This window comes from Podarcis pityusensis (genome assembly GCF_964106645.2).
Source record: "Podarcis pityusensis genome assembly, chromosome: 8".
Classification (NCBI taxonomy): Eukaryota; Metazoa; Chordata; class Lepidosauria; order Squamata; family Lacertidae; genus Podarcis; species Podarcis pityusensis.
The window spans coordinates 69,781,553-69,809,081 of record NC_138033.1 but is presented as its reverse complement, the minus strand read 5'-3'; the positions used below and the strand labels follow the sequence as shown (position 1 = coordinate 69,809,081).

The window sequence follows — 27,529 nt, the reverse complement described above, 5'->3', positions numbered from 1 at the left end:
TTGCTGACAGAGAATAAGAGATCCAGAGTATCTCACCGCTGCTTCTAAAGAGATGATGATGTACAAAGTGTACAGAGAGGTACACTTTGGAGGTAATGGTTTATTATCTAATAAAAACAGCATTATATATTCCAGAGTTGCAGGTAATTAAGGACATGCTCTTAATAAAGTCACATCTAGTTTTGTTAGCCAATAATCCCCACTATGGTCCTCCAAGCTTCCCATCATTTTGTTCTTACAGTAGAATAAAGACCTTCATATTCATTAATAAAGCCTATTTATTGGTATGGTTAGCCCAGTTTTTTAACGCATGGGTTTGTTTATAGTCTACCAGCTTATAGATGGGTTAAACACAAGATGCAATTAATCAGCACTTTAGCTCACCCTACGGGTGGTGCGCCACGCCCCCAGGACACGTGCCAGCCCCGCCCCCGCCTGCTCTCCGCCCCCCGGTGCCGGAGCATGAAGCTCTGCCACTGCACAGCACCAAACAAATTTTGCCTTCAGAAATAACTGCAGACGATGATTTGCCACAAACCAGGAGGCACCTAAGTGCAATTTGTTCGTTTAGGGCTTGATCCTGCACCACCAAACCACAGTTTGGCATTATGTATGAAGAGACTTCTGTTGCCTCTTCATTAATAAGACTGTATTAGGAAGATTCCTGTCAGGAATTGCTTCCACTCTAGACACATTTTCGCAGTAGAATGTGAGAGAATTTGGTACAGGCAGTCCTTGGTTTGCATGGGGGTTCCATTCCGGACTCCCACACGCATCAGAGGAGTATGCATAAACCCGCTCTGTCCCCATCCCATCTTGTTTTGCCCCTTTCTGTGACATCTTTATGATGTTTTGGAGCTCCTTCGGCACTGTGTCCATGTGCACAATCACATGTCATTCGGATACGCCTAAATCGGTCATTGCCTGTATCTCTCTGCAGGTGCTTCAGACTTCCAATGCACCTGCTCTCCTTTTCTCCTCCCTGCAGAGCATCTCAGGACTAGTGCTTTTATTTTATTTTTTGATAGCCCACTTACTATCCACAGATCTCAAAGCTGCTTACAATAAGGAACATCAAAATATACCATTTTTTAAATTATAGATTTATTGTAGATGATTTACTGTGATGGGACGATGAGCTGCTTGTGTGTAAAATCCTAGTCCCTCAGAGTTTGGTCAAGTTTGCAAACCTCTGTCTGTAACGGAGCCCCTTAAACATGGCTCCGTCAGTCGCTGGCAGATTCCGACAGTGGTTGCTTTCGGAATCGCTTCCAACATAAAAGCTCCTTAACGGAAACACGTCTTCTGGACTCTCTGCGTGACAGTTTCCGGCGAGGAGTGGGTGTCCCTACAGGAGGTCCTGAAACCTCCCCACTGTTTTCGCTGGAAGTGTCTCTGAGCCATCCCTCCAGCTCCCTTTCCCTCAGCCCAGCTCCTCTCCCCCTACTGGTTCCCTCTTCAGCTGCTGAGTCTCTCCCAACCTGTGTGAGCCCTTTCACTTCCCTTCCTTCCGATGGCAGTTCCCTGACATCCACCTCCCCTCCAGGGCCCCCTTCATCCCCTCTCGCCCCCTCCTCTACGGGCGGTGAGGAGGCAAAACCCCGGAATGAACTTCCTTCATCTTCCGATGTCCCGAACACTTCTCTCCACCTGTTGCGGTTCCTGGTCTCGAAGTACTCCTCCTCCTCAGAGTCCATCTCCCCTTCCCCTTCCGATTCCGAGAATCCTTCCAACTCCTCCTCCTCATCGGTGGTCCCAAAGTATTCCCTCCGGAACCTCTCCACAGGCTGAGGTTTCCTTGGGAACCTTTGATGGAACGTTTCTATCAATACCTCGTCATTGATATCTTCTGCCATTACCCAAGTGTTTTCTGACTCCGGTTCTCCTTCCCACGCTACCAAATACTCCACCTGATCCCCCTTCCATCTGGCGTCGAGGATTTCTGCCACATGGCTGCTGCATTCCCTTTCTTCTATGACCGGTCCCCGAGTGGCCATCCCTTCTCGTCCCCCCTCATACGGTGACAGTAACGACCTGTGAAATACTGGGTGCAGTTTCATGTGGTTGGGTAACCGGAGCCTGAAAGCCACTGGGTTGACCTGTTGAATGACCTCAAAGGGACCCAATCTCCTGGGTCTTAATTTCTTACAACCTCCTTTGAACGGCAACCCTTGGGTTGACAGCCACACCCTATCTCCCACCCTTATGGTTTCACCTTCCCTTCGGTTCTTGTCTGCCTGCCTCTTGTATTCTTCCTTCGCCCTTTCTAAGTTGAGTTGGAGCTGACGATGGATTGCTTCCATTTCTTCTACAAAATGCTCGGCTGCCGGGACACCCCATCTCTCCCCTTCTCCCCCTGGGAAAGCCCTGGGATGACACCCATAATTAGCCAAGAAGGGGCTCATCCCTGTGGACACATTCTCGGCATTGTTGTAGGCAAATTCCGCCAGCGCCAACTTTTCTACCCAGTCATTCTCTCTGTCATTGACATAACACCTCAGGTATTGCTGGAGGACCCCGTTTGCTCTTTCCGCCTGCCCGTTGGTTTCAGGGTGCCGGGCAGTCGAAAAGTTGACCTCCACCTGCAGTAAGCTCATGAGCTTCCTCCAGAACCTGGAAGTAAATTGTTTTCCTCGGTCTGAGACCACCCTCAATGGCACCCCGTGCAACCTAAAAATGTGTTCTACAAATAACTTCGCTGTCTCTTCCGCCGTGACTGCATGCGAGCAGGCTACAAAGTGGCACATCTTTGTTAGTAGGTCTACCACCACCATGATGGCTGTTTTCCCCTTGGACTTCGGCAGATCAGTCATAAAATCTATCGACACTGCCTCCCAAGGTCGTTCTGGGGTTGGTAAGGGTTCTAATAGCCCCGCCGGTGCCCGCCTCTCCCCTTTGGCTCGCTGGCATTGCTCACACCCTCTTACATACTCCCGTACATCTTCCCTCACCTTAGGCCACCAAAATTCCCTGGTGACCAACCACATGGTTTTGTGTTGTCCAAAATGCCCCGCCGTGGGGCTGTCGTGCAACTGCTTGAGTACCCTCCCCCTTAAGTCTCCTTCAGGGATATACAGTGCCCCTTTGTAATACAAAGCTCCATTTCTTTCCTCGAAACCCCCTGGTTCCTCTCCCTCACCCCTAAGACCTCTGAGCTTATTCTGGGCGTATTCATCATTCTCTGTTTCCTCTACCAGTTCTCTTTGTCCCACCAATGCCGCCCCACACACCCAGCGGTCCTCTGGAATGACATGTCTCTCTTCGGGTGCTCCCTCCTCCTCCAAATATTCAGGTTTGCGTGAGAGAGCGTCCGCCCTAATGTTCTCTGGGCCTGGCACGTAACAAATCTCAAAGTTAAATTTGGAGAACTCCTGGGCCCATCTCACTTGCCGTTGGTTGAGCACTCGTGCCGTCCTCCAATACTCTAGGTTCTTGTGGTCAGTGCACACTTGCACCTTATGTTGTGCGCCAATTAGCAGGTGCCTCCATCTCCGGAACGCCTCATGAATGGCTAGTAGTTCTCGGTCATACACCGTGTAGTTCCTCTCGGATTTGTTCAGCTTTCGCGAAAAAAAGGCACACGGTCTCCACTCTGACTCCTCCTTCCCTGGCTGCAGAAGCACCGCCCCAATCGCTCTGTCTGATGCGTCAGTTTCCACTCTCATCGGTTTTTGTAAATCCACATGCAGGAGTTGTTGTTCCGAGGCGAAGGCCCTTTTTAGTTCCTCAAATGCTCGCTCCGCCTCCTCAGTCCAAACGAACTTCTTCTTACTGCTGAGACAGTCCGTAATGGGCGCCGTCAGGTGGGCAAAGTTTCGGATGAACTTACGATAGAAGTTCCCAAATCCTAGGAACCTCTGCACATCCTTCCTTGTTTTGGGTGTTTTCCATTCCAGCACCGCCTGGACCTTGCCGGGATCCATGGCCAATCCCTTGTCTGACAGGCGATACCCCAGGAATTCCACCTCCTTGGTATGAAACTGACACTTCTCCAGTTTCACCCACAGCTGGTTGGCTTGCAGCCTGCTCAACACTTCTCTGACGTCTCTCACATGCTGCTCCTCATTCTCAGAATACACCAACACGTCGTCTAAGAAGGCCACACAATTCTTGTAAAGCAAAGGCCCCAGGACGTGGTTCATAAACGATTGAAAGCACGCGGAGCCTCCTTGTAGGCCGAAGGGCATAACTAAATATTCAAATGCCCCCAAAGGGGTGAACATGGTGGTTTTCCATTCATCCCCCTTCCTTATTCGTATCAGGTTGTACGCCCCCCTTAGGTCCAGTTTAGTAAAAATCTTACCCTTCCTGACCCTTGTCAAAATGTCGTCAATCCTGGGCATAGGGAAAGCCACTGGTTCTGACACTGCATTTAAGGCCCTGAAGTCACACACAAGCCTCGGCTTGTTCGTGTTTTTTTTATCCACAAAAAACACTGGGCTGCCCCCCACCGCCCTGGACTCTCTGATGAACCCTCTCTTCAGGTTCTTGTCAATGAACTCTCTTAGCTCCTGCATCTCTCTGTCTGACATGGCGTACAGCTTGCCTACAGGGAGCTGTGCCCCAGGGAGTAAATTGATTTGACAGTCAAAGGGTCTATGCGGGGGTAATTGGTCAGCTTCCCTTTCGCTGAAGACGTCGCGGAGATCTGCGTATTGTCGTGGTACCTTCACGTTCTCCGTTACTTCAGTCCCTGCTAGGGTGGCTTGGGCCCCTGCCAAACCCTTTCCCTCTTTGCAGTGTTCTAAGCAATGTGCTGAACCAAAAGAAACCACTCTCTGATGCCAGCCCACCAGCGGATCATGTAACGCTAGCCAGCTCATCCCCAATATAATGGGAGCTCCTCCCAAGGTGGCCACATTAAACGCTATCAGTTCGGTGTGCCTTGCCACCTTCATTATCATTGGGACGGTCTGCAAGCTGACTTCTCCTCCCAACAGCTCCCTGCCATCGATCGTGGTCACCTGCAGGGGGTTGCTTAAAGGGATCGTCTGTATCTGGTGTTCAGCTGCAAACTCTTTGCTCATGAAATTGCAGGAGCTGCCTGAGTCCAACAGCGCCTTTATCTTTAGAGGGTGTCCGTTTGGCAGCTCTAGCGCCACTTCTATCACTAGGGCGGGTTTAGGAGGTTCTGGCGTGGGCACTTTCACTGCTCTTTGGCCTGACTGCTGTGCCCCGACGGTGGCAGCCAGGCGTTGGCTTTTACTTGCTTCGGTATTTCTTCCTCTCTTCCCTCCACAGCTCCTACCATCCCTTGCCATTCCTTCCTCTGGGGGCAGACTCTGGCAAAGTGACCTGGCTGTTGGCAGAGATAGCATTTCCGGGCGCCTTTTCCCTCCTTCTTTCCCCCCTCACTGGGCTTTGAAACTGCGCGCGCGCGCGCTGTTCCGATTTCCATCGGCTCTGCCGGCGGGAAAGTTGGCTCTGGAATGTCTGGAATGCGGAACTCCTTCCAACGTTCCCCCTTCCCTTCCCGCCTCTCCAATGCTCTCGCCTCCTGGCGCGCTCCTATGGTCAGCGCTGATTTGGTCAGCTGGTCCATAGACTCCGCCCTGGGCGCCCGGGAAAGTTCGTCTTTCACAGCCGAAGAAAGCCCTTCTTCAAAAAGCATTTGAATGGGTTCCGCCGATAGATCCCACCCCAATTTATGGATCAACATGGTGAATTCAGTCCAGTACTCACGGACAGATCGGCTCCCCTGTTTGCAAGCCATTAACTGTCTGCGGACCACTCCCTGTTCAATATCGCTGGAAAACATCAGATCCATGGCGCGAAAGAACTTCATCGTGTCCTTTAGGACGTCACTATTCGCTGCCATCAGGGGTCTAACCCAGTCTCTCGCCCCCTTTTCAAGATGCCCAATCACGAAAGCCACTCTTGATTCCTCGTCAGGGAATTCATCAAACTGCAGATTGAGGGCATATTGCATCTCTGTCCGAAAGCCATGATAGTCTTTGGGCTCCCCCCCAAACTTCTGCACCAATCCTGGTACCTTTCTGACGAGCTGGGTGTCTTTCCCCTTTTTGTCTGCATCCTGAGCCCTCCTCTCCTCAAGCCTCGCCGTCTGCAGCGCTAGCTGGACCTCCAACACCCGGTACCTTTCTTCCAGGCTTGGACCCGCTCCAGCTCCTGCTTCTCCGGTTCCGGCTGGGTTGCTCATGATGCCTTCTCCTGCACAAGCTGCTCACGAAGACTGTCGGAATGCTGTGATGGGACGATGAGCTGCTTGTGTGTAAAATCCTAGTCCCTCAGAGTTTGGTCAAGTTTGCAAACCTCTGTCTGTAACGGAGCCCCTTAAACATGGCTCCGTCAGTCGCTGGCAGATTCCGACAGTGGTTGCTTTCGGAATCGCTTCCAACATAAAAGCTCCTTAACGGAAACACGTCTTCTGGACTCTCTGCGTGACAGTTTCCGGCGAGGAGTGGGTGTCCCTACAGGAGGTCCTGAAACCTCCCCACTGTTTTCGCTGGAAGTGTCTCTGAGCCATCCCTCCAGCTCCCTTTCCCTCAGCCCAGCTCCTCTCCCCCTACTGGTTCCCTCTTCAGCTGCTGAGTCTCTCCCAACCTGTGTGAGCCCTTTCACTTCCCTTCCTTTCGATGGCAGTTCCCTGACATTTACATTAAGAAAAATCCAACCCACATAAATGTACAATACAGTGGTACCTCGGATTACATACACTTCAGGTTAAATACGCTTCAGGTTACAGACTCCGCTAACCCAGAAATAGTGCTTCAGGTTAAGAACTTTGCTTCAGGATGAGAACAGAAATTGTGCTCCGGCGGCACGGCAGCAGCAGGAGGCCCCATTAGCTAAAGTGGTGCTTCAGGTTAAGAACAGTTTCAGGTTAGAAACGGACCTCCGGAACGAATTAAGTTCTTAACCCGAGGTACCACTGTATTGACTTACATATTGAGTAAGTTACCAGGCAAAATGTTACAAACTCCCAACCTATATAAAATACACTATAGCAACTCCTCAAAGCAACATAAGAAGCTGCCTTATACTGAGTCAGATCGTAGTCCCATTTGGTTCAATACTGTTCACACTGACTAGCAGCAACTCTCTGGGGTATCAGCTGGGGAGTGGCCCTCTCCCGGTCTTATATGGAGGTGTTAGGGACTGAATTTAGGATCTTTTGCGTGCAAAGCGGATGCTCTATCACTGATCTATGGCCTTCCCCATACAATGTCACCCTCACCATACAATGTCACTCTCACCACCCATTTACACAACCATCTAATCATTTACCACTTCATACAATACCTCAACCATCCAAGCAATCATATCCAATCCTGTCACAATTAACAATATTATAAACCACATATATTTATTACACACTCAGCTATGTATCAGAGCAGAGGGGAATAAGACAGCTTCTCTCCAATAACTCCCAACAAGAGAATTGTATCACACATGGTACTGAACCAGCCCATATCATCTCAAATAATAATCAACAGCAACACTGATAGAAACCACAAAGCAAACAAGAGCTGTTATAACAGCAGATAAAAAAATTAGCAGAGCTAATAAATTCTCTCACTACAGAACAGAAATGGGAATGAAGTCTGATTCAAGCTTCATGCAACAGATGCATTTACTGCACATACAATACTGCTTGCGATGGTGAATGCTGCAAAGTGTGAAGGAAAGGCATGTATATAAAAACACAGTTGGCACATACAAGTCATCCATACTATGCATTCACTTGCACTTCTGCATTTTGCAACATTCATCCTATGAAAACACAGCACACAAAGAGCAAACACTTCTGCAGTGTAACATATGTTAGCACTTAGTTAAAGAAAGCACTATCAACCAAATCTGAGCTCCACAACAACACTTCATGGAATAAACCCTGGATTCTGCAGCAGCAGCAGAAAATTTTAAGGTCTTCATGCATGCAATTGCAATTGCATGCATGCATACATGCAATTGTCCTGTGAGTATCACAGAACTGATGCAGATATAACACTATTCTCCTCTTATTCAAGGTTTAGGGATGGACAGTGGGCCTCCCATATCTAAAGCAAGCTGACCCTTTCCCCACTGGCTTTAACACTGAGTAAGGCTTATGTTGTCGCAGATTATAACCATAGTTAACATTAATCTGGGGGTTTTTTTTAACCAAGAGTGATAACTAGCTTCATACCATGATTAGCAGCAAGCCTTGGTAAGCTCAGTGACACAACTCAATGAAGAACATTTGTTTTGTACGCAGAAGGTCCCAGATTCAATTCCCAACATCTCCAGGTAGGGAAAGAAAGGATCCTTGTCTCAAATCCTGGAGAGCCACTGTCAGTCAGTGTATATAATGGAGGGACAAAAAGCTTGATTCTTTCTATGTGTCAACCATGACTAGCATTAATGCTGACATACCCTTAGCTGTGATGAATGCCAAGAAAAGCAGCATGGGATCCCATAACACTCCTGTAATTATGGCTAAGGGATAGGGCATTGTGTTCATCTGAATACACCAAGTAGGAAGACTTGGAAATATCATAGTGGATTTGTTGAGGAATGCAATGAAAGACAGCAAAATATTCATTAGGGAAAAGAAACAGGGATGTGCATCCCTTAAACACATAAGGGGCAGGGGACAGGACTTATCTTCCTGCACTTTTATAGACTGAATAACCTTTTACATTTCCCATGTTATTATTTCAAATCAAACACCATATATTCCATTATTTAGACTGCCAAATGGCCTCCACTACTAATGTAGGTGGTGGGTTGACATAGCAGCCGGCACAGCGATTTCTTCAAGTAGCTCTTTATTATGGTAAGCTGGAATAGAACTAACTGCGAACAGCTCAGCCGGCCTGTATTTATAGGCAGCCGGCTGTCAACATTGTAACCACAACAGCCCAGAGTTCCCGCCTAAAATAACTGCCGCGGACCTGAGTGAAAACTATCTACAGACCTGAGTGAAAACTATATACAGTATCCCCCTGTTGGCCCAGGGTGAAACTACACTACATAACACCCCTCCCCACCGAGATAAGGCGTTAGTTACAATCGTAATGGTTTCCTTATATACAGCACTACGCGTAATGGTTCAATTAAGCACAAAAGCATATCGGTTACATTTCCCATACTTAGACCAACAGTGATACCTGTCCAACAACATAGTCCTTTAAATAAGTTGGGCGCTTGGAAACTCTGCCAGACCGCCGGGGACTGGTAGCCAAGTCCGGAGGGCCACACAGTTCTCGCTGAGGCTGTGGTGCGACCCTAGGTGGCGTTGGAACCAACTCCCCTGGATCCGCTGCTGTGGGTGGAGCCTCCGCAAGTGGAGTGGTCTGAGTCTGTTCTGAAACGGCTTGGTTCGGCTCCACGCTGGCAGTTTGTGAGGGAGGTGTAGGTGGGGCCTCGCCATCTGTACGTGTCTCTTCTGGAGCCGCAAGCGCAGTTGGGGGCACCTCGGTAGTGTCCAAGTCCCCAACCCTGCGCCTAAGCTGGTCTATGTGCCGTCGCCACAAGCGTCCGTCTTCGAGTGCCACCTGGTACGAGCGAGGTCCAGTGACTCCCACTACTGTGGCTGGCACCCAAGGGATGTCCCCCACATAGTTCCGGGCAAAGACCTGGTTTCCTGGGACAAATGACCGTGGTGCGTTGGCACAGCCTGGGGGTTCAGCCACGGCAAAGTCTGGGTGTAGCCGGTCGAGCGGTGACCTGAGGCGGCGGCCCATAAGCAGTTCAGCAGGACTCCTCCCTGTGGCCGCATGAGGGGTGATGTGTTGCACGAACAAGTATTCGGCGACCCGCTCATGCCAGTCTCCCCGGTCCAGGCGCGCCAGTGCCTCTTTTGTCGAGCGCACCATTCTTTCCGCTTGCCCGTTGCTGGATGGATGAAAAGGTGCCGTTAGGGCATGGCGGATGCCCAGTCCCAAAAGATACCGCTCAAACGTGCCTGACGTGAACTGCGGTCCGTTGTCAGAGACAAGGACATCAGGACACCCATGCGTTGCAAACAGGCCTCGCAGCACCCGGATGACAGCTTCGGTAGTGGTGGAGGGCATCAGGGCGACCTCCAGCCATTTGGAATAGGCGTCCACCACTACCATAAAGGTCCGGCCGTGAAAGGGGCCAGCCAGATCGATGTGCACCCTCGACCAGGGTGTCTTTGGCGTCTCCCAGGTGTGTCCCTTAGCTGCCGGTGGTGCAGGCCTCGACTCCTGGCACGCTTGACAGGCGGACACCCAGGCAGTGATGGCATCGTCCATATTAGGCCACCAGACGTAACACCGAGCCAACGCCTTCATTTTGACAATTCCCGGGTGGCCAACGTGCAGAGCCTCCAGGACGCGCTGACGGAGTCCCTGGGGAATCACGACGCGGTCTCCCCACAGCAGGCAGCCACGATGAGCTGAGAGTTCATGTTGTCTGGTTGCGAAGGGCTGGAACTCCGATGCAAAAGGCCCTTGTGGCCACCCCCTCCACACCCAGTTGAGCACCCGGCTGATGGTGCGATCCTGGGCAGATGCGGAGGCCACAGTGGCAGCCGATACAGGCGCTGCCGGAAGATCCTCAATCAGAAGGAGCGATGAAGCTGGAGCCGGGTCTTCCACAAATGCTGGAAGAGGGCAACGGCTGAGGGCGTCGGCATGGCCCATCGATTTCCCCGGGCGATGGATGAGCCGGTAGTGGTAGGCAGCCAGGAAAACAGTCCATCGCAGCATGCGTGGTGAGAGGACCGGTGGAGTTGGACGATCACCGGCGAGGAGGCCCAGGAGTGGCTTGTGGTCAGTGATGAGGTCAAAAGTCCTGCCATAGAGGTATTCATGGAACCTCTTCACTCCAGCCACAAGTGCCAATGCCTCCTTGTCGAGCTGGCTGTAATTCCGTTCCGTCGGAGATAGTGTCCTGGAAAAGTAGGCGAGCGGTGCTTCTCTTCCATCTGGAAAACGGTGACTAAGGACAGCACCGATGCCAAAAGGTGAGGCGTCGCAGGCAAGGACCAGCGGCCTGGATTCACTGTACTGTACCAGCACACTGTCTGAAGAAAGGAGAGCCTTGACCGCGTTGAAGGCCGCCGTCTCCCGATGACCCCAGGCCCAAGGCGTCTTAGTGCTAAGGAGTCGGTGAAGAGGCTCAGCCACTGTGGCTTGTGGGGCAGGAACATGTTATAAAAGTTCAGCAGCCCCAGGAATGCCTGCAACTCCGTTTTGTTCTTTGGGGTGGGGGCCTGCTGGATAGCGCGGATCTTGGATGTGGTTGGATGAAGACCGGAGGCATCGATAAGATAGCCCAGGAACTCTACCTGTGGAACGGCGATCTGGCACTTCTCCCTCTTTACCTTGAGCCCGGCCTCCTGGAACCTGGTCAGCACGGCACGGAGGCGCTCGAACAGCTGCTGGTGTGAGTCTGCAGACACCAAGACGTCATCAAAATATGGTACCACGCCCGGAAGCCCTTGCAGGAGACGCTCCATAAGGCTTTGGAAGATGCCAGGAGCCACACTCACCCCGAACTGCAACCGGCGGCAACGGAAAGCCCCCCGGTGGGTGACGATCGTCTGGGCTTCAGCAGTGGCATCATCGACTGGCAGTTGTTGATAGGCTTGGGCAAGGTCCAGCTTAGCGAAGACCTTACCCTCACCCAGGGAATGCAGCAGGTGTTGGACAACAGGAACCGGATAAGCGTGCTGCTGAAGTGCCTTGTTGATCGTGCACTTGTAGTCAGCGCAGATTCTCACCGACCCATCTGGCTTGACAGGCGTGACGATGGGGGTTTCCCACTTTGCGTGGTCAACCGGCTCCAAAACTCCTTGGGCGATCAGTTTGTCCAGTTGTTCATCCACCTTAGCCTTGAGAGCAAAGGGAACCCGGCGTGGCTTTAGCTTGATGGGGGCGACTTGTGGATCAAGGCTAAAGGAGATGGGCGTACCTGTATATTGGCCCAAGGTGCCGTCAAAAACCTCGGCAAAGTCTTTGACCAGACCCTCAGTCTCTGCGTTAGAGATGCAGTTGATGCCGGTGACTTCCAGGCCGAGGGCATCAAACCAGTCTAGCCCTAGGAGGCTTGGCCGCTGACCTTCGACCACCACCAACCGGAGCAGGCCCGAAAAATCCTTGAAGGCGATCCGGAACCGGCCAACGCCTACCACGGGAATGTCGTTTCCCTGGTAGTCTCTCAGGTGTACGCGGTGAGAGTTGAGTTGCCTTTTGGACACTCTGGGTACCAGTCTTTTGATGGTGCTCCATGACACGATGGACAGGGCAGACCCGGTGTCGATCTCCATGTCACATGGAGCTCCTTCAATGAGCACCGTGACGTTCAGCTTGCGTCGCGTAGGCGAGTCGGTTTGGCCAATCGTGGTTCCAGACGGGCAGCGGCAGTTGGTGAGAGCGAAACAACTTTCCTTGGCAGACTGGAGTGAAGACTTGGACTTGCGAATCGATGAAGGGGGGGTGTCAGACGGAGCCGATCGGCAGACCTTAGCGATGTGGCCCCTTCTGGAACACTTCCTACAGATGGCGTCTCTGAATCGACACTTGGCACGGGAATGGTTGCCTCCGCAGCCAGCACATTCCGGTTGGCCCTTGGACTTCTGTTGGAACTTCCTGCGCTCCCGCTTTGTCTGGTGCACGTCATCGTCTTCACTGGAGGATGCCTCCTCACTGCTGGCCTTTTCATGATGCACCGGAACTGGCTCCCTAGTAAGACGCGGGCTGCTGGACTTGCGGATCTCCTGGGCGGAGCGTTCAGCAGCTTCTGAGGCCACAGCCTCCTCAATGGCTTTCTGTAGCGTGAGGTCTGGCTTGGCTAGGAGGCGCCGTTGCAGATGGATGTCCCGGACCCCGCAGACGATTCGATCCATCAGGGCATCGTCTAAGTCTCGGAACTCACAGTGCATTGCAGCCTGTCGCAGGGCGGTGGTGTAGTTGTTGATTGACTCCCCCTCTGCCTGGTTCCGGTGGTAGAACGCATGGCGGGCAGCAATCTTGGACGGCTTTGGTGCATAGTGGTTGCGGAGCTTCTCTTGGATCGTGTCCCATGGTGTTGCCTGGACTGCTTCAGGCGCAACCAACGCTCGGGCCGTCTCAAACACCTCAGGCCCACAGAGGCTGAGGAATAGGCCCCGCTTCCGCTCCTGTGATACTTCTGTCAGCTCGTTGGCTTGGAGGTAGCAGTCGAACCGAGCGAGGTAGGAGTCCCATGATTCAGAGGCTGGCGCAAACGGCGGTAGAGGCACAAGTGAAGCCATGATTCCGATGCCGGCGTGAAGGGCGATGGATGGAACACAGTGCTCTAGCCAGAACAGTCAGCTCTGAATTGGTTCTGCCCAGTGATTTCGCTCAGTGATTTCGCTCTGTGATTCAGCTCAGTGATTCAGCTCAGTTCAGAGGCTGGCCGCATCTGGCTGTGCTCTGATGTCCATCAATCCTACCCTCGTCGCCAGTGTTAGGTGGTGGGTTGACATAGCAGCCGGCACAGCGATTTCTTCAAGTAGCTCTTTATTATGGTAAGCTGGAATAGAACTAACTGCGAACAGCTCAGCCGGCCTGTATTTATAGGCAGCCGGCTGTCAACATTGTAACCACAACAGCCCAGAGTTCCCGCCTAAAATAACTGCCGCGGACCTGAGTGAAAACTATCTACAGACCTGAGTGAAAACTATATACAGTATCCCCCTGTTGGCCCAGGGTGAAACTACACTACATAACACCCAACATCTCCAGGTAGGGAAAGAAAGGATCCTTGTCTCAAATCCTGGAGAGCCACTGTCAGTCAGTGTATATAATGGAGGGACAAAAAGCTTGATTCTTTCTATGTGTCAACCATGACTAGCATTAATGCTGACATACCCTTAGCTGTGATGAATGCCAAGAAAAGCAGCATGGGATCCCATAACACTCCTGTAATTATGGCTAAGGGATAGGGCATTGTGTTCATCTGAATACACCAAGTAGGAAGACTTGGAAATATCATAGTGGATTTGTTGAGGAATGCAATGGAAGACAGCAAAATATTCATTAGGGAAAAGAAACAGGGATGTGCATCCCTTAAACACATAAGGGGCAGGGGACAGGACTTATCTTCCTGCACTTTTATAGACTGAATAACCTTTTACATTTCCCATGTTATTATTTCAAATCAAACACCATATATTCCATTATTTAGACTGCCAAATGGCCTCCACTACTAATGTTCCATATATTCATAAGTACACATAGTAGAAACAGCAAACCAATGCTATCTTAATAGTGCAATAAATTTCATTATTTATTTTTTTAGATTTCGTACCCATCCTTCACCTTAAGGTCCCAGGGCAGATCCTAACAACAGAATACATGACTATAAGAACAGATAAAACTGTTAGTTATAAACTACATATTCCAATAATATGTTCTATGTCCTGCCCCACCCACAGGGCCCTTTAGTATCTATCCACATACTCAGTTATCAAGAACAAGCTTATGTCATCCCCTCCACATTAGGTTTGAGATATATGGCCTGATCAATTCCTAGTTGATTGAACACAAGTAAACGCAATCCAATAGGCTTTTTTAAAGGGAAAAAATTATACAGGTTACCATATCTATCATCATTAATTGAAACACTCAACTATGGAAAGCTAGCAGATGCTTCTTTAATATACAGCTTTAAGACCCACATTTAATTACCTGTTAAAAGAAATGCTTGCTTGTAAAAGTCCAATTCAATACATGCTGCACAGTTCCATTAATCTTTCAGCCTTGCAGAAACTCACACTTTAATGCCTTTCACACCTCTATAACCATCTATGTCTTATGGAAGCCTTCCCATTGGAGACATGCTTGCTCACTTGCAGGAAGCTCAATTGCCATAGGCAAGAACTCAAGTGGCAACCATGCACTACAGAGGCAACTGTGAACTCCTCCCACCTTCCTCCTAGCCTTAAAGGGATACAATCCTGGACAGAGATCATGAAACAAACATACAACCAGCTCAGAACTGCAGGTTGGGACTCAGTACAGTGGTACCTCTGGTTACAGACACTTCAGGTTACAGACTCCGCTAACCCAGAAATAGTATCTTGGGTTAAGAATTTTGCTTCAGGATGAGAACAGAAATTGTGCGGTGGCGGCGCAGCAGCAGTGGGAGGCCCCATTAACCAAAGTGGCACCTCAGGTTAAGAACAGTTTCAGGTTAAGAGTGGACCTCCAGAATGAATTAAGTTCTTAACCCAAGGTACCACTGTACTAGCTTTAAGGGTTAGCAGACCTTTAAGGCCAGGAGAGGCTTTTCCAGACACAGAGTACACTAACATGACTAATATTTTTATAGCAGGATGGCCTACCAAACCTACCCTGAGTAGATGCTACTATAATGTATGCCAGCTGAAGCCATACCACACACTATTCCAGATTGTGACTGGATTTAGACACAATGGTTTGGACATGTTTCAAGGTTACATGCATGAGCCTTGGGCTCATTTGCCCTCCTCTTGTAGAGGATATCAGAAGTTTTCATTTCTGTTTTCAATGAACTGCAGTTTAATATTGAGATGTAACACTAAACGTAAGTTAACTATGGTTTATTGTAGCAAGCTAGCTTCATTAACCAACATTTGAAGTTGGCTTGTTTCTGCATAACTTGGGAGAAGTATGAGGAAAAATTGGGGGTGGGGGTGGGGGAAGGTGAGAGGTTAGTTACACAGCACAGACATGAAGGCAGTGAGAGAGAAAGTAAACTAACGTCCAAAAGGAATTACTTTCTTTTGCTCTCCAAAACAAGTGTTGTGTCTGTCTGCTGTACTAAAAAACACACATCTGTATACTTATTTGAGAATACAGTACTACCTACCACAAGGGTACACCATAGTTAAGGCTAACCACTGCTTGTCCTGGTTCAGACATAAGGCCAAAGTGTGGTTAGCTAAAAGCAGAAGTAAAGACTTTTAATCTCTTCATAGCTACACTGGAGAGAGGAATGAACAAGCTCAAGGCTCTTTCAGGTAGCATTAAGCCATAACAAGAGTATCAAATGAGTCTGAAATTTAAGTAATTTTTGCTTCAGCTGGCAGCACTTTGCTTGTCTAACAGTCAGAAATTAAAAATGCTGCTGTGCTTAACGCAGCCTTGCAATAAATCTGCAAATGTTATCATCTAACAGAAATCTATATTAGTCCATCTGTCAACAGATATCTATGTTAGATTCTGAAAGAAAAGAGAATTAACTTTTTCCCATTGTGCAAGACTTCCATGCCAGGTCACCTAAAGTGACTTTTACTCAACACACAGGTGGCTATTTACAAACCTAACCGACATAATGTAAGTATTTAATTTCCACTACAAGAGAAAATTTTAGACATCTCCATATTAAAAAGCAATCATTTCAACCAGGGGCAAAGCAACTTGCTTCAGAAAGTCACTATAAACAAACAATTGCAGATGTTTCCTTTATAGTCCAACTCTAGGAAACAATGCAACAGTTTAAATCAGCTGTTTTGGTTTCCTTTAATTTCTGTTCTGCAAAGTGATTTCAAGCTGCATGTAACATGCAGCCAATTCTCCACAAGAGGACCTGTTTTTGACATTTCACACATAATACTAGTATGTGTAAAGCACTCTATAAATACTTACGTTTTTATTTAAATCTCTGCATAACCTTGATACTAAAGCTACTTGATAATAATTAAGAAAAGCCTCACACTAAATCAATTCACAACTTATCTGTTGGTTTCAACCAAGAAATAATTCTGAACATCAATTCTGACTATACATGAGTTCTCAGAAGTTCAATATTTTATATATTACATTCAAAATGCAATTCTCCTGTCTGTCAAACCATGAAGAAATAAGATTATAAACTATTTGTTTCTTAACAGAACTGGATGGCAATTGGGTGTTGAGGGCTGGCAGACTTCTATAAAACTTTAAGTGCCTTACTTGAAGTTTCTCAAATTATTATTGAGGCCAGTACACAAGTAAATAGTAGTTGCCCTAGCAACAGCAAAATACATGTATACATTTGACCACTATTGCTTGATGTGCAGAATTATGTCATTCACTTTCAATCAGACCTGCGTCCAGGTTTGAGAACAAAAGTTACACTACTCTTCTAGTCCTTGCTACAGCTCAGTTTGCACATAATGATAAGCCAAGCAATGACTTAGTGCAAACAAGTGGGTTCCTGGAGAGAGGTCAAACTTTTTTGTAATTATTATTTTTAATGATAATAGGTCATGCTTGGTATTTATTACTGCATCAAATTACAAACATTTGAAGTTTCTAAACATTATCAATTATATCTGAATTACACATATGCCTATAGACTGGTTTTTGTGGTATTTTTCCACAATAGGAGATGCTGCACATTTTCTAGTTAAACTTTTGGAAAACTGATTTTCACATCTTTTTTTCAGCTCTGAAGACAACACCCTCATTTGCACCTGACACTCATCCAAAGCATGGTTTAGTACCAACGAGCAAATATGGACCAGCACTTTGCTTTTCTCCAATCATTTCGCTGCTGCACTGAATTAAACCATGGTTTGTCTTAGCATGTTATCTGAATCTGGGCTCATGGTACAACTGTTCCAGACAACCACAAACTATAAATCGTAGGACAAACTTTGATTTCAACTCAAGGTTTGTCTGGAGAGAGCTAAATCACAAGCTGTACCTTAACTCAGCCCAGAGGTAAAATGATTTGGGAAGAGAAAATGAGCCATAATATCCTCTTCAGGAACCTGAATATTTGCTTATTCAAACTAACCCATAGTTTGACTTAGCATTACATACAAACTGAGTCAGTGGCTGCATTTACACCATGGTTTAGTGCAACATGCAAAACAGGAGAGGGTTGAAGAAAGCTTCAGATTTGTCTAGCTGGAAGTTGGGAAGTTTTCAGTTTCACTCTTTAGCTGCTGCTTGCTGGGTCACTAGATCAACAAACTGTGGTTAATACTATTTTTAATATTAAATAAACCAACTTTTAAATGCAAAGCTAGCTGGTTGAAACTAATTATAGGTAAACCAGAATTCTACTTCTGAATGGCATGGCAATCAGAAAGCAAAAGCTTCCAGACTTCTCTTGGTTATTCAGAAGGGGAGAGCATGTGAGTCTGATGATTAATGTGGCTCATGCACATCACAGTAAACCACAGTTTAGTGCAGGGGTGGGGAACCTGTGACCTTGAGATTACTGCCCCAGCCAGCATGACCAATAGTCAGGGATGATGGACATTGTAATCCAGCAACCACAGGATCACAACCTTGGGTTTGGCATCAAAGGCAAATACAGTCACTGATTTGTAGATTCTGCCTCTTCTGAACTTTCTATTACAAAGCTGTGATTGCTGAATTAAGAGTTGTGGGCAGTTAGGTATGACCTTTCACCTTTTAAGAACTATGATAGATATCCTTGAGATTCTCATTACCAGAGCACACTGCTCATGACTCTATTACCCCTGAAAGAAAAATGATTATTTAACAAGTTCAGCACAATTGCACATCTGAGCCAACAAGCAGTCAAGCAATTTATTAACAGGTCTGTCAAAAGTTCATATATTAAAAATCAAGGCTTGAGCTTGAGATAGCTGTACAGGTTTAAGAAGAACATTGCATTATGAAGCCTAGGTGATAGCACAAGGTGCTAGTGCAGATGTAACACTCATAATCTCTTAACTATGACTATAGGTTACAGGATTGCACAGTGCACACATACCTCACATACAAACTGCCTCTCCCCGTGGCCTTAACTATTATTTAAGGATTAGGTCAACTCCAATATTAGCCATGAACCAAGACTAGCTCTAACAAGGATTCTCTCTAACCAGGTTTTGAAACTAACTATTACTAACTAAGGGATGATAGTAAAGGATTGAATAAAATTACCTTGACACTGGCCCTAGAAGACAGAGCAATTTATTACAAGGCAGAGCTAAGATGTGTGTAGGAAAATACGCCAGCTTTGCCATTTAATTTTATGTAGTATAACATACAACAAAAGCCACGCACTAGACATCCTAAAATTAAACTTCCACTATATGCAAACCAATACATTTTAAAGTGTGTGACAGTACTGGGTTGCAGCCAATGATAATCCTAGTCCACTGAAATTAATGGATTTGACTAAGGTCTATTAGTTTCAATGAGTCTACTGTGAGTAAAACTTATAGTAGTTTGATACAATCCTATGGCACTAGAAATGTAAAAATCAGGTCATGTGCTTTCTAAAGTCAAACCAATAGTACCCCTTTAAAGAGGTTTCCATACACAGACCAATGTCTAAAGAGGTACTTCAGATGCAGTCAAGGGCAAACACAGGTATGACCGAAGTAGCAGGTCCATATGTAAGATAACACTCTGCTTTTGAAAGCCCTCAGATTTTAAAAGTAGATTGCCACGTGACAGGAAGGGCTGCCACTTGAGAAACAGAAGCCAAATGCCACCATGAGCACATAAAGAATAGTTGTGTGATTCTTTGAATCCCAGCTATTATGCTATGGTCATTTCAGATTTAACAAAGAAAAGAGAGAAAAGTATTGCTGCAATTAAAGAGGAAGAAGTCATGTAACTTGTTTCAAACAAACAAATCTGACATATGACAGCCATTCCCCATTTATTTTTCAGAGATAAAAAACATGTATGAACTTTGGGGGTTGGGATGGAGACACACACACAAGCACAAGCACACTAAAAGGGGCAGATCAGGGATTTCAGCACTGCTGATAAATAGTGGTACAGCTAATACCTACGTAACTGTTTACTTTTTACAAAAACGGTTGTACTACTCCCACACACACAATCTGTCTAGCCAATAAACCTCATTTCTTAGTACTGTAGTTGCAGTACAAAAGAAATGCTCTCTGCAAGCAAAGCTATGTCTTCAGAGTTGCCTCTATAGTCGCAGTCACTCTTTTCTTCACTGGGGGATGGGTCTTGTTCACGTGCTCTGAATAACCTAATCACTGCTGCTAATACAGCAACAAATAAAGGGAAAACCTGCCCGTATGAGTTGCACAATATTTACAGGCCACAAGCCGTTATTTCCTTCCATTTGAGATACCATGTACTACGTCCTTACAATATGTTGCACAGATAGAACAAAAATTCCCAAGGGAACATGCTGATTAAACACCAGAAAACCATTTAAGACCTAGAATTTAATTTTCAACAACAATATATGGCAAATGGATCATAAGGAACAACAACCGGCTCCAATATACAAATACCAGTACCAAATATAAAATATATACCTGGCAAAAGAAGATAGTCTTTTTATGGCTGAAGACTCCTGTGAATAAATATGATTAGATTCCTTGATCAGATTCTGTGGCTCAATGACTTGAAAAGGACATTGGAGAGGGGGGGGGCTGCTATACAGTAAACAAGAGCAAAATGATTCTTCCCTTCCAGTCCTCTGTTAAAAAATATCAAATAAAGCTCTAGCATACGTTAACATCAGCTACTGCACAAAATACAATTTGACCATTAAACATATTGATTTAGTCTGATGTAGCAATGCAGTACCATTCGACTTCTCCTCAGCATGACGACAGAATACACTAATTCATTTTAAGCTTTTTTTCAAATGTAACCAATTAAACCAAACACTAAACAAATCTGTGAAATAAAGAAAACAATACTCTCAAATAAACAGGCCCCAACTCACATACCGTCAGGTTTTTTGGGATACATTTCCTTCATTAATCTCTCTTAGCAGCAGCATCACTCACTCTGCATACTCCTCTGTCTGGTCTCTGTGCCCCCCCCCCAAAAAAAATCCGTCACCTGGCAAGAACACGTCTTTTCAGGGCAAATCCCCCCCACCCCCCACTATGTCTCAGAGCTCTTTCAGCCACATCCCAGTGCACGCAAGAGGCAGCGGCGAAATCTGTGTTTGTAGCAATTGTGGTTGCAGAGGAGGACTGTAGGCTAAGGCAGCTAGATAAGCAAAATGCTGACTTCTATTATCTATTGCACCACATGCACAGACATACTGCATCAATGGCTTCGGTTCACAACAATCACAGTAAAGGCACATAAAATCTACAGAAAAGAAATACATTACTCACTGGGTTTTATTCTTTTGCTTCCTCAGCATGTAATTCTTTATGCTTTACAATGCAGTAGGCATGCAATGAGATTTCCCCTTGCCCTTATTTCACTGATGCTGCTGTGTGAATAGGACTAGACACCCAGAAAGGACGACAGGCAGAATCAGCCTGAACATTAAGAACAAATATTTAATGGAAGCCTGGTTATCCTGTTCTCTCTCTTTCACATCTCTGCCTCATGTATCCAGGCACGGGTGGTACTGGCTCCCTTGGGAGGCTGTAGCTAGCAGCTGAGGCACAAACTAAAACATGGCATGGATGTCAAGGAGCCGATGACAGAAAGAACAAATATTCCTGTAATATTATGGACAGAGACTTTGCTAATAAATATACATTCACGAGGCCACAGCAAGCAGCTACAACAGAGGTATTGTTATGGCTCTCCATAGGCAAGGAATCAGAAGCCGAAAGCCAATTCAAAACTCAAAGTTGCCAGCCACAGTTTGTTTTTTAATAAATGATACTGCAGCCACATCAAGCTGCACAGTTACTCCTCCAACACCACAGAGCCCAGAGCCAGTTTCTTGGCAATAAAGTAGTAGATAAGGCCTCACTTGCTTTTTCCTACAGAGTACCTCAACCACCTTTCATAATGTGGTTTTAACTATTTCCTAAATACTTAGCCCGGATAAATGCATCCAAGGCCCGAAGGCAAGTGGGTAACATTTGACATCCAAGAGAGATCATTTCATTTTACATCCATGAATCAATTAGCACACATGAACCTGCATTAAGGAGCTCCAGTACTCTGCAACCTTACTCCACAGATCAGAATTCCAACTTGATCTGCATATGTATCAGTCCTGATTAAGGAAATTGTTGTTGTCACACCCAGGACCTTTGATTAAGGAATAAAGATAGCATTTACACACATGTGATAATTCAGACAAGGAAGTGAAGGGGTGGGAACACAAACAGGGTCACTATGAGTTCAGAGACTGAACAATGGTGAAATCCTATTTTATATCAGGCTGTTGTGGTTTGCAGATGGGATTCTCATAAGAGTAGGAGGAAAGGCCGATTACATTATTAAATAAAATAAGCCTGAAATAATTATTTAAGCTTCTGAACAAAATATAGTTCAATATGTTTCAGGAACACAATTTAGAACGGCTGCTTGAAACAGATGCGAAAAAGCCCTGTTGAATTAATAGTACACAAAGCTTTGCTAATAGGAAAATATAGTTATCACATCTTATTTTCAAACAGAACCAAAGCAAAAAGCCATCACTAATGTTTACTCTAAAAATCAGAGTAAATGAAAAGCATTTAAGGAAACAACTACTGCTTTTATGTATACCAAAGTTCGTGGCAACAAAAAATGTAAACATGCAGGCTCACACTCAAAAAATAAGGCCAGAAATCAGGGTACTGCTCACAAATTATGATAAAATGCCTATTTTTTAATAACCTAATATAAAATATGTGGCGTTGTAAGGCAGAGGGGAGGGACAATTTGTCCAACTGCTCTCTATTCAAATCATTCCAGAAAGTCCATATTTTTGTACAATTGTAGAAAATTAGTCTGCACAAACAGATTGCTAATTTAAGTGGCAGCATATTTTGAGTGAACAAAGAATTAAAATTTCTCACGTATCCCTGAAAATAATTTTCCAGCATAGAAATATGGCTCACTATAAACACCAGACAGAAGAATGAGTGAGAATTTTAAAATCAATTAAACCAATGTTTATAAAAGATTTTTAAAGTTTCAACTTTATTTACATTGAGAAATTTATCAATATAAATATAGCAGATTCTTACTCTATTATCTCTCATATAAAACTTTATTTTACAGTTGACTGTATAAAGACACTTAAAATGCTGCTAATGACGTTGACTGAAACCAGATAATTTATATACAAGCATTGCTCACACTTGAGCATAGTCCAAGTGTGCAGTACAAGCCACAGTTGTTTGAACAGTTAATAATTAATCCTAGCCAATACCATTTATTGGTTGGTAACCATCTTTAATGCTTAATAATACAGGCAGCTCTCTCAGCACCATGTTTCCAGTAAGGTTCCATACCTATAGAATACAGATAATATCTGCCTTCTCAACACAAATCCTAAGAAGTCACTCACCAACTGCATCCTACTAGGCTTTTCAAACAATTCAAGTGTGATTCAACCTGACCACTAACACAGCAGTAGCGTGAGCATTCTACATACCAGTGAAGAACTAGGTCAACCGAGTCTATACAGATCCATAATTTATAAATGTGCCTGTCAAATCAAGACCTCTATGAGTACTAAGCTAACTGTCTTTATTATTCATTTATTCAGAGTATTTATAAGCCGCTTTTCAGACAACAGCCTCACACAACAATGTACACAAAAGTACCTGCTGCCCTAATAAAAGTACCCATTTGAATAGTTATTCAATGAGGGAATCAAAGGGCTATATCCAAACTATGAAGAATTAGGCTTTGGTCTAGGGGCCTTTTTAAAAGCCACATTTCGTAATCATTAATATATGCAGAAATGTGTTTGTTTTCAACAGCTAGTACTATTTCATTTACCATAGCTGGAAGAGACTGGGACCTGTAAAGAAGCCCCAGAGAGATTTCATTTATTTCTGAGCTAAGTGGTCATAGGTTTCCAGGCATTACTACTATGAAAACTCACAGTACACCATCTGCACTGCAAGGACATAGTTCTGTTTCCCTGGCTATCCGAACTCCAGTTTATTTGTTATCCTAAGACTTCATAAGGTGTGCCATACATAAAGGGTATTTAAACAAAGGCTGAATGGAAAGTCTGGGGCATTTTAGTACAATATACGGACTATTAAGATCTTGGTTTGTACCCAAATTCACTGCAATTTTCTATCTCAGGATATATTAGCATGACCCTCAATGTTTAAAAGCATGCCAACCCTATCTCAGTAACATTGTCATCCGCAGCCTCCAGTTTTCTACTCAAACGCTGACTACCTATAAGCAAAAAGGAAAATGGATTTTACTAAGTGAACTAGCAGCCTCTTATTTCGGAGGGCAAATTCAAGGACTGATAATCTACTTTTTATTATATGTTGAAATAGTCTTATCAGAAATGAGCACCATCAAGTTGCATGCTGACATGCTAAAAGGGCTGTGTGAATCGATCCTAGGTCTATCCTCATCAAGCGGAATGCATAATAGCAATGGTCAGTGAGGACACAGATTGAATCGGATCACCAAGCATTTCTCTGACACCAATTTCTAGTTTCATTCTATTAAGGTCATTGAAAACTGAGCAATCTTGCCACGATGCTTTGGAGATTTTCCTGTAACTAAATAGCAGGGAATAAATCTTCCTTGTTCTCAGTTTATAAGAGACAACTAGAATTTATTCAAGTAAATTCCAGGATGTGATTCTTTCAATACCCCAAACTTGTATGTGATTCTTTCCTTTCTAGCTTTGATTCACTACAGAGCAGGAACAGCACAACTACTTCTGTATACCTATAAGGGGCTCTGAATATGTAATGCTTGAACGGCAGCCCTCCCCTCACACATAAGCTGTAGTCTGCTTTTGAAACTCAAGGGATTTAGGGGTTCTGCTGTTCAAATGCTGCTTTAGGCATGCCTAAGGACCTGGGCACATAAGGTACCTGTAGGTTTTAATTTTGTTAGATGGTCCATAAAAACTGCTCTGTTATAGCAACAGTAGATCTAGGACTAATTGCTTGCTTTCCAAAATTCTACGTTATTATTAATGTCGATCCCACAGAAGAGGGTTATAAACATATCTTGTGGCAGGAATAACCTCCAGAAGGAGGGAGGGAAGCTTCATAGAAGTTGAGCTCCACACACAAATACCCCTTTTAGTCCAGTTTACTAACACAAACACGTGGGCAGGCAGACTAATAAAAAATGTTAAGGAGATATATTTTATTGAACCAACATCAGCAGATGAATGAATAAAGGGATATCCAGACTTCTGAATACAAAAACTGACATATTTCCTGACATTATATACCCCAGACATTTTATATCCCATCTTTCTTCCACCATGGAACCCAAGACAGTGTGCATTTGGTTCCATGGTACTGACCAGACCTGCTTAGCTTCCGCAAAGTGGTGGTCTCATGTACCTTCAGATAATATCCTGGGATCTTACAGACATGGCTTATTTTAGCTGCCAAGGAAAACTTCAGTTACACAGTGGTTGGTTCAATAAAATATATAGCTCTGCCTCAAATTGTGGCTTGCAGATGGCCTCTAATTGTGCCATTTTGTTTTTGTTTTTATGGGTAAACGCCTAAAGTAGCTTAAGGTTTTTAAAAACTACCACCCACTCTTGAACAGCAGGCCCTCCTGAACAATGCTGTATCACAAATGTTTTACAAATTTCTACTGATGTCATTTAGCAACAGGGTCTGCTCTTTTTAGAAGCACAAGTCCTAATCTCCCTCAGGCTCAAGGAATTAGTCATGTGCTTATTTGCATGTAGACTAAATGTTTACAAACTTTGAGATGCTATGTGCAATTTTTTTTGTACTTTAAAATATAGGTATCATGCAACAATGTGACATTCAGACACCCCGAAATATGAACATTTAACATTATCTTCAGTAGTGTCTTCTGTAGTTTACACAAATTAGTTGCAACTGTTTCCATGAGTTGACTATAGTTTGATAAAGTTGGTTGGATCCAGTTCGTGAAACTAAGGTTTTACTGAAATCCATGAGACAAGTTGAACAGGCTTTAAGTCCCACTGATTTCAGTGGGAATGAAATGCAACTAATTTAGTCTGGATCCAACAAACTGCAGTATTTCTGCACCACAAGACTAATACTATACTGACCTCACTAGCCTTAACTGACACTTTCTGACACTTTCAGCATCTATTTGCATAAGACCACCCACACTTGGAAAAGTAAGGTACCCAAGGGCCTTGCATTAATGCATATATCTGAAACTCTGGCCCAACTTCTTCTCATAAAATACTGTTCTAATACTTTCACAACTTTAGAAGTAGAAGGATTAGTGCATAAAGAACTATCAGCTTAAATGCTGCTCAACTACTAAACAATTTTATGTAACAGGCAATAAATTTATCCTTTTCACCTATGCTGAAAGTATTACCACTTATTAATGTGATAATGAGTGAAATAAATTAAATACCTCCAAACACACTTCACAGTACATCACAAGCATTCTGAAGGACACAAACATGCTTTTCATAACAAAAATATTTTCAATGATAAGATGGTATTTTATGTTGTTGTTGCTTAGTCGTTTAGTCGTGCCCGACTCATCGTGACCCCATGGACCAGAGCACGCCAGGCACTCCTGTCTTCAATATTTTATACTGTATTTTATACAGTATTTTATACTGTAATGCAAACACACACAGAAGAATGGACCACCACATTCAAGTACTTACGGTCTTCTCCTGGACATGGCATGCCTGGCTTTTCTGGAACACTGGGGAAAACTGCAATAAAACATAAAGTATATATTATGTCTTAATGAATTACATTTTTATCCATTCACTGTTTTATCCAAAAACAATAATCATATATTACTTCCACAACTGAAGAATACAAAGGCAGGGCAGTGTCTTAAAAATATATGGTTTAGGACAAAGCTGCAGACAACAGGGTTTCAAATAGCATAGATGATGATCCAGTCAGTACAGAAGGCAAAAAAAAAAAAAGGACTGTGGTGACTTAGGAAATGTTTGCAGAAGCAATAGGTGCTAAGAAGTGATTTGTAGGATGAAGAGTACTAGATAAAGAGAGTGCTTTTTGAAGAATACTTTAAAATAAAGAAGTACAAATATAGAAGAGGGGAAAACTGAAACATGAGACTGATGAGCTTGCACATCAAAACAACATCAAGGCTGGCAGACACAGGCAACTGGGGATATTGGGGCCAATTCATATGAATTTCATAGTTTTTTATACACCACTGAGATATATTTTAATATATTAAGCAGTATGGAAATTAAATAATCAAATCAAATATATCTGCTGGACCCAATGCTAAGCGTCCAACAAAACAGATCTTACAGCTATACCAGCTATGTTTAGACAGGGTTATTTCAAGATAGAGAGCATTACATGCACATATTGGATTTTTTAAAAAATTTGTACAGAAAGACATGTACATGCTTGGAGAGTGGTGAGAGATAAGATCATATATGGGAATAGAAAGATGCTGTGAGGGGATAGGATCAGATCCAGGACTAGAAAGATTTAAGCAGCAAAACTTGCATTACATAATCTTTCCAAAAGGAGACAGAAAAGAAGAGCACAGCGAGACTTTTTGTCGAAAGCTTCAAATAGTAAAACTGACTGCTAAGAGGATACCATACAAAAAGGTATGTAAAATTGCTGTTCAAAGTTAAACAGATTGTTTCAGGCAGCACCATCATTTACCATGAATAATGAGCCCTTCATCTCTATGCTGACAGTACAAACGGAATGCTTCTTCCAGTTCCATCTGAGATGATATGGTACATGGATCACCTACCAAAAGAAAATGAG

General features: G+C 44.8%; 1 protein-coding gene across 5 annotated transcripts in view; it reads right to left on the bottom strand.

The window, feature by feature from the left end:
- Window positions 1–27,529, bottom strand: part of PRKCZ (protein kinase C zeta) — a 101,745-nt gene that overhangs the window by 56,604 nt on the left and 17,612 nt on the right. For 4 of the 5 annotated variants that reach the window (XM_081016140.1, XM_081016139.1, XM_081016142.1 and 1 more), the window contains exons 4-5: window positions 27,422–27,511; window positions 26,425–26,475 (exon numbers count right to left, since the gene is read on the bottom strand). In XM_081016140.1, the coding sequence (XP_080872266.1) occupies window positions 26,425–26,475; window positions 27,422–27,511 (141 nt within the window). Of the gene's footprint in view, window positions 1–20,608; window positions 20,747–26,424; window positions 26,476–27,421; window positions 27,512–27,529 lie in introns of those variants that run through there. The other variant, XM_081016143.1, reaches the window with a different exon arrangement.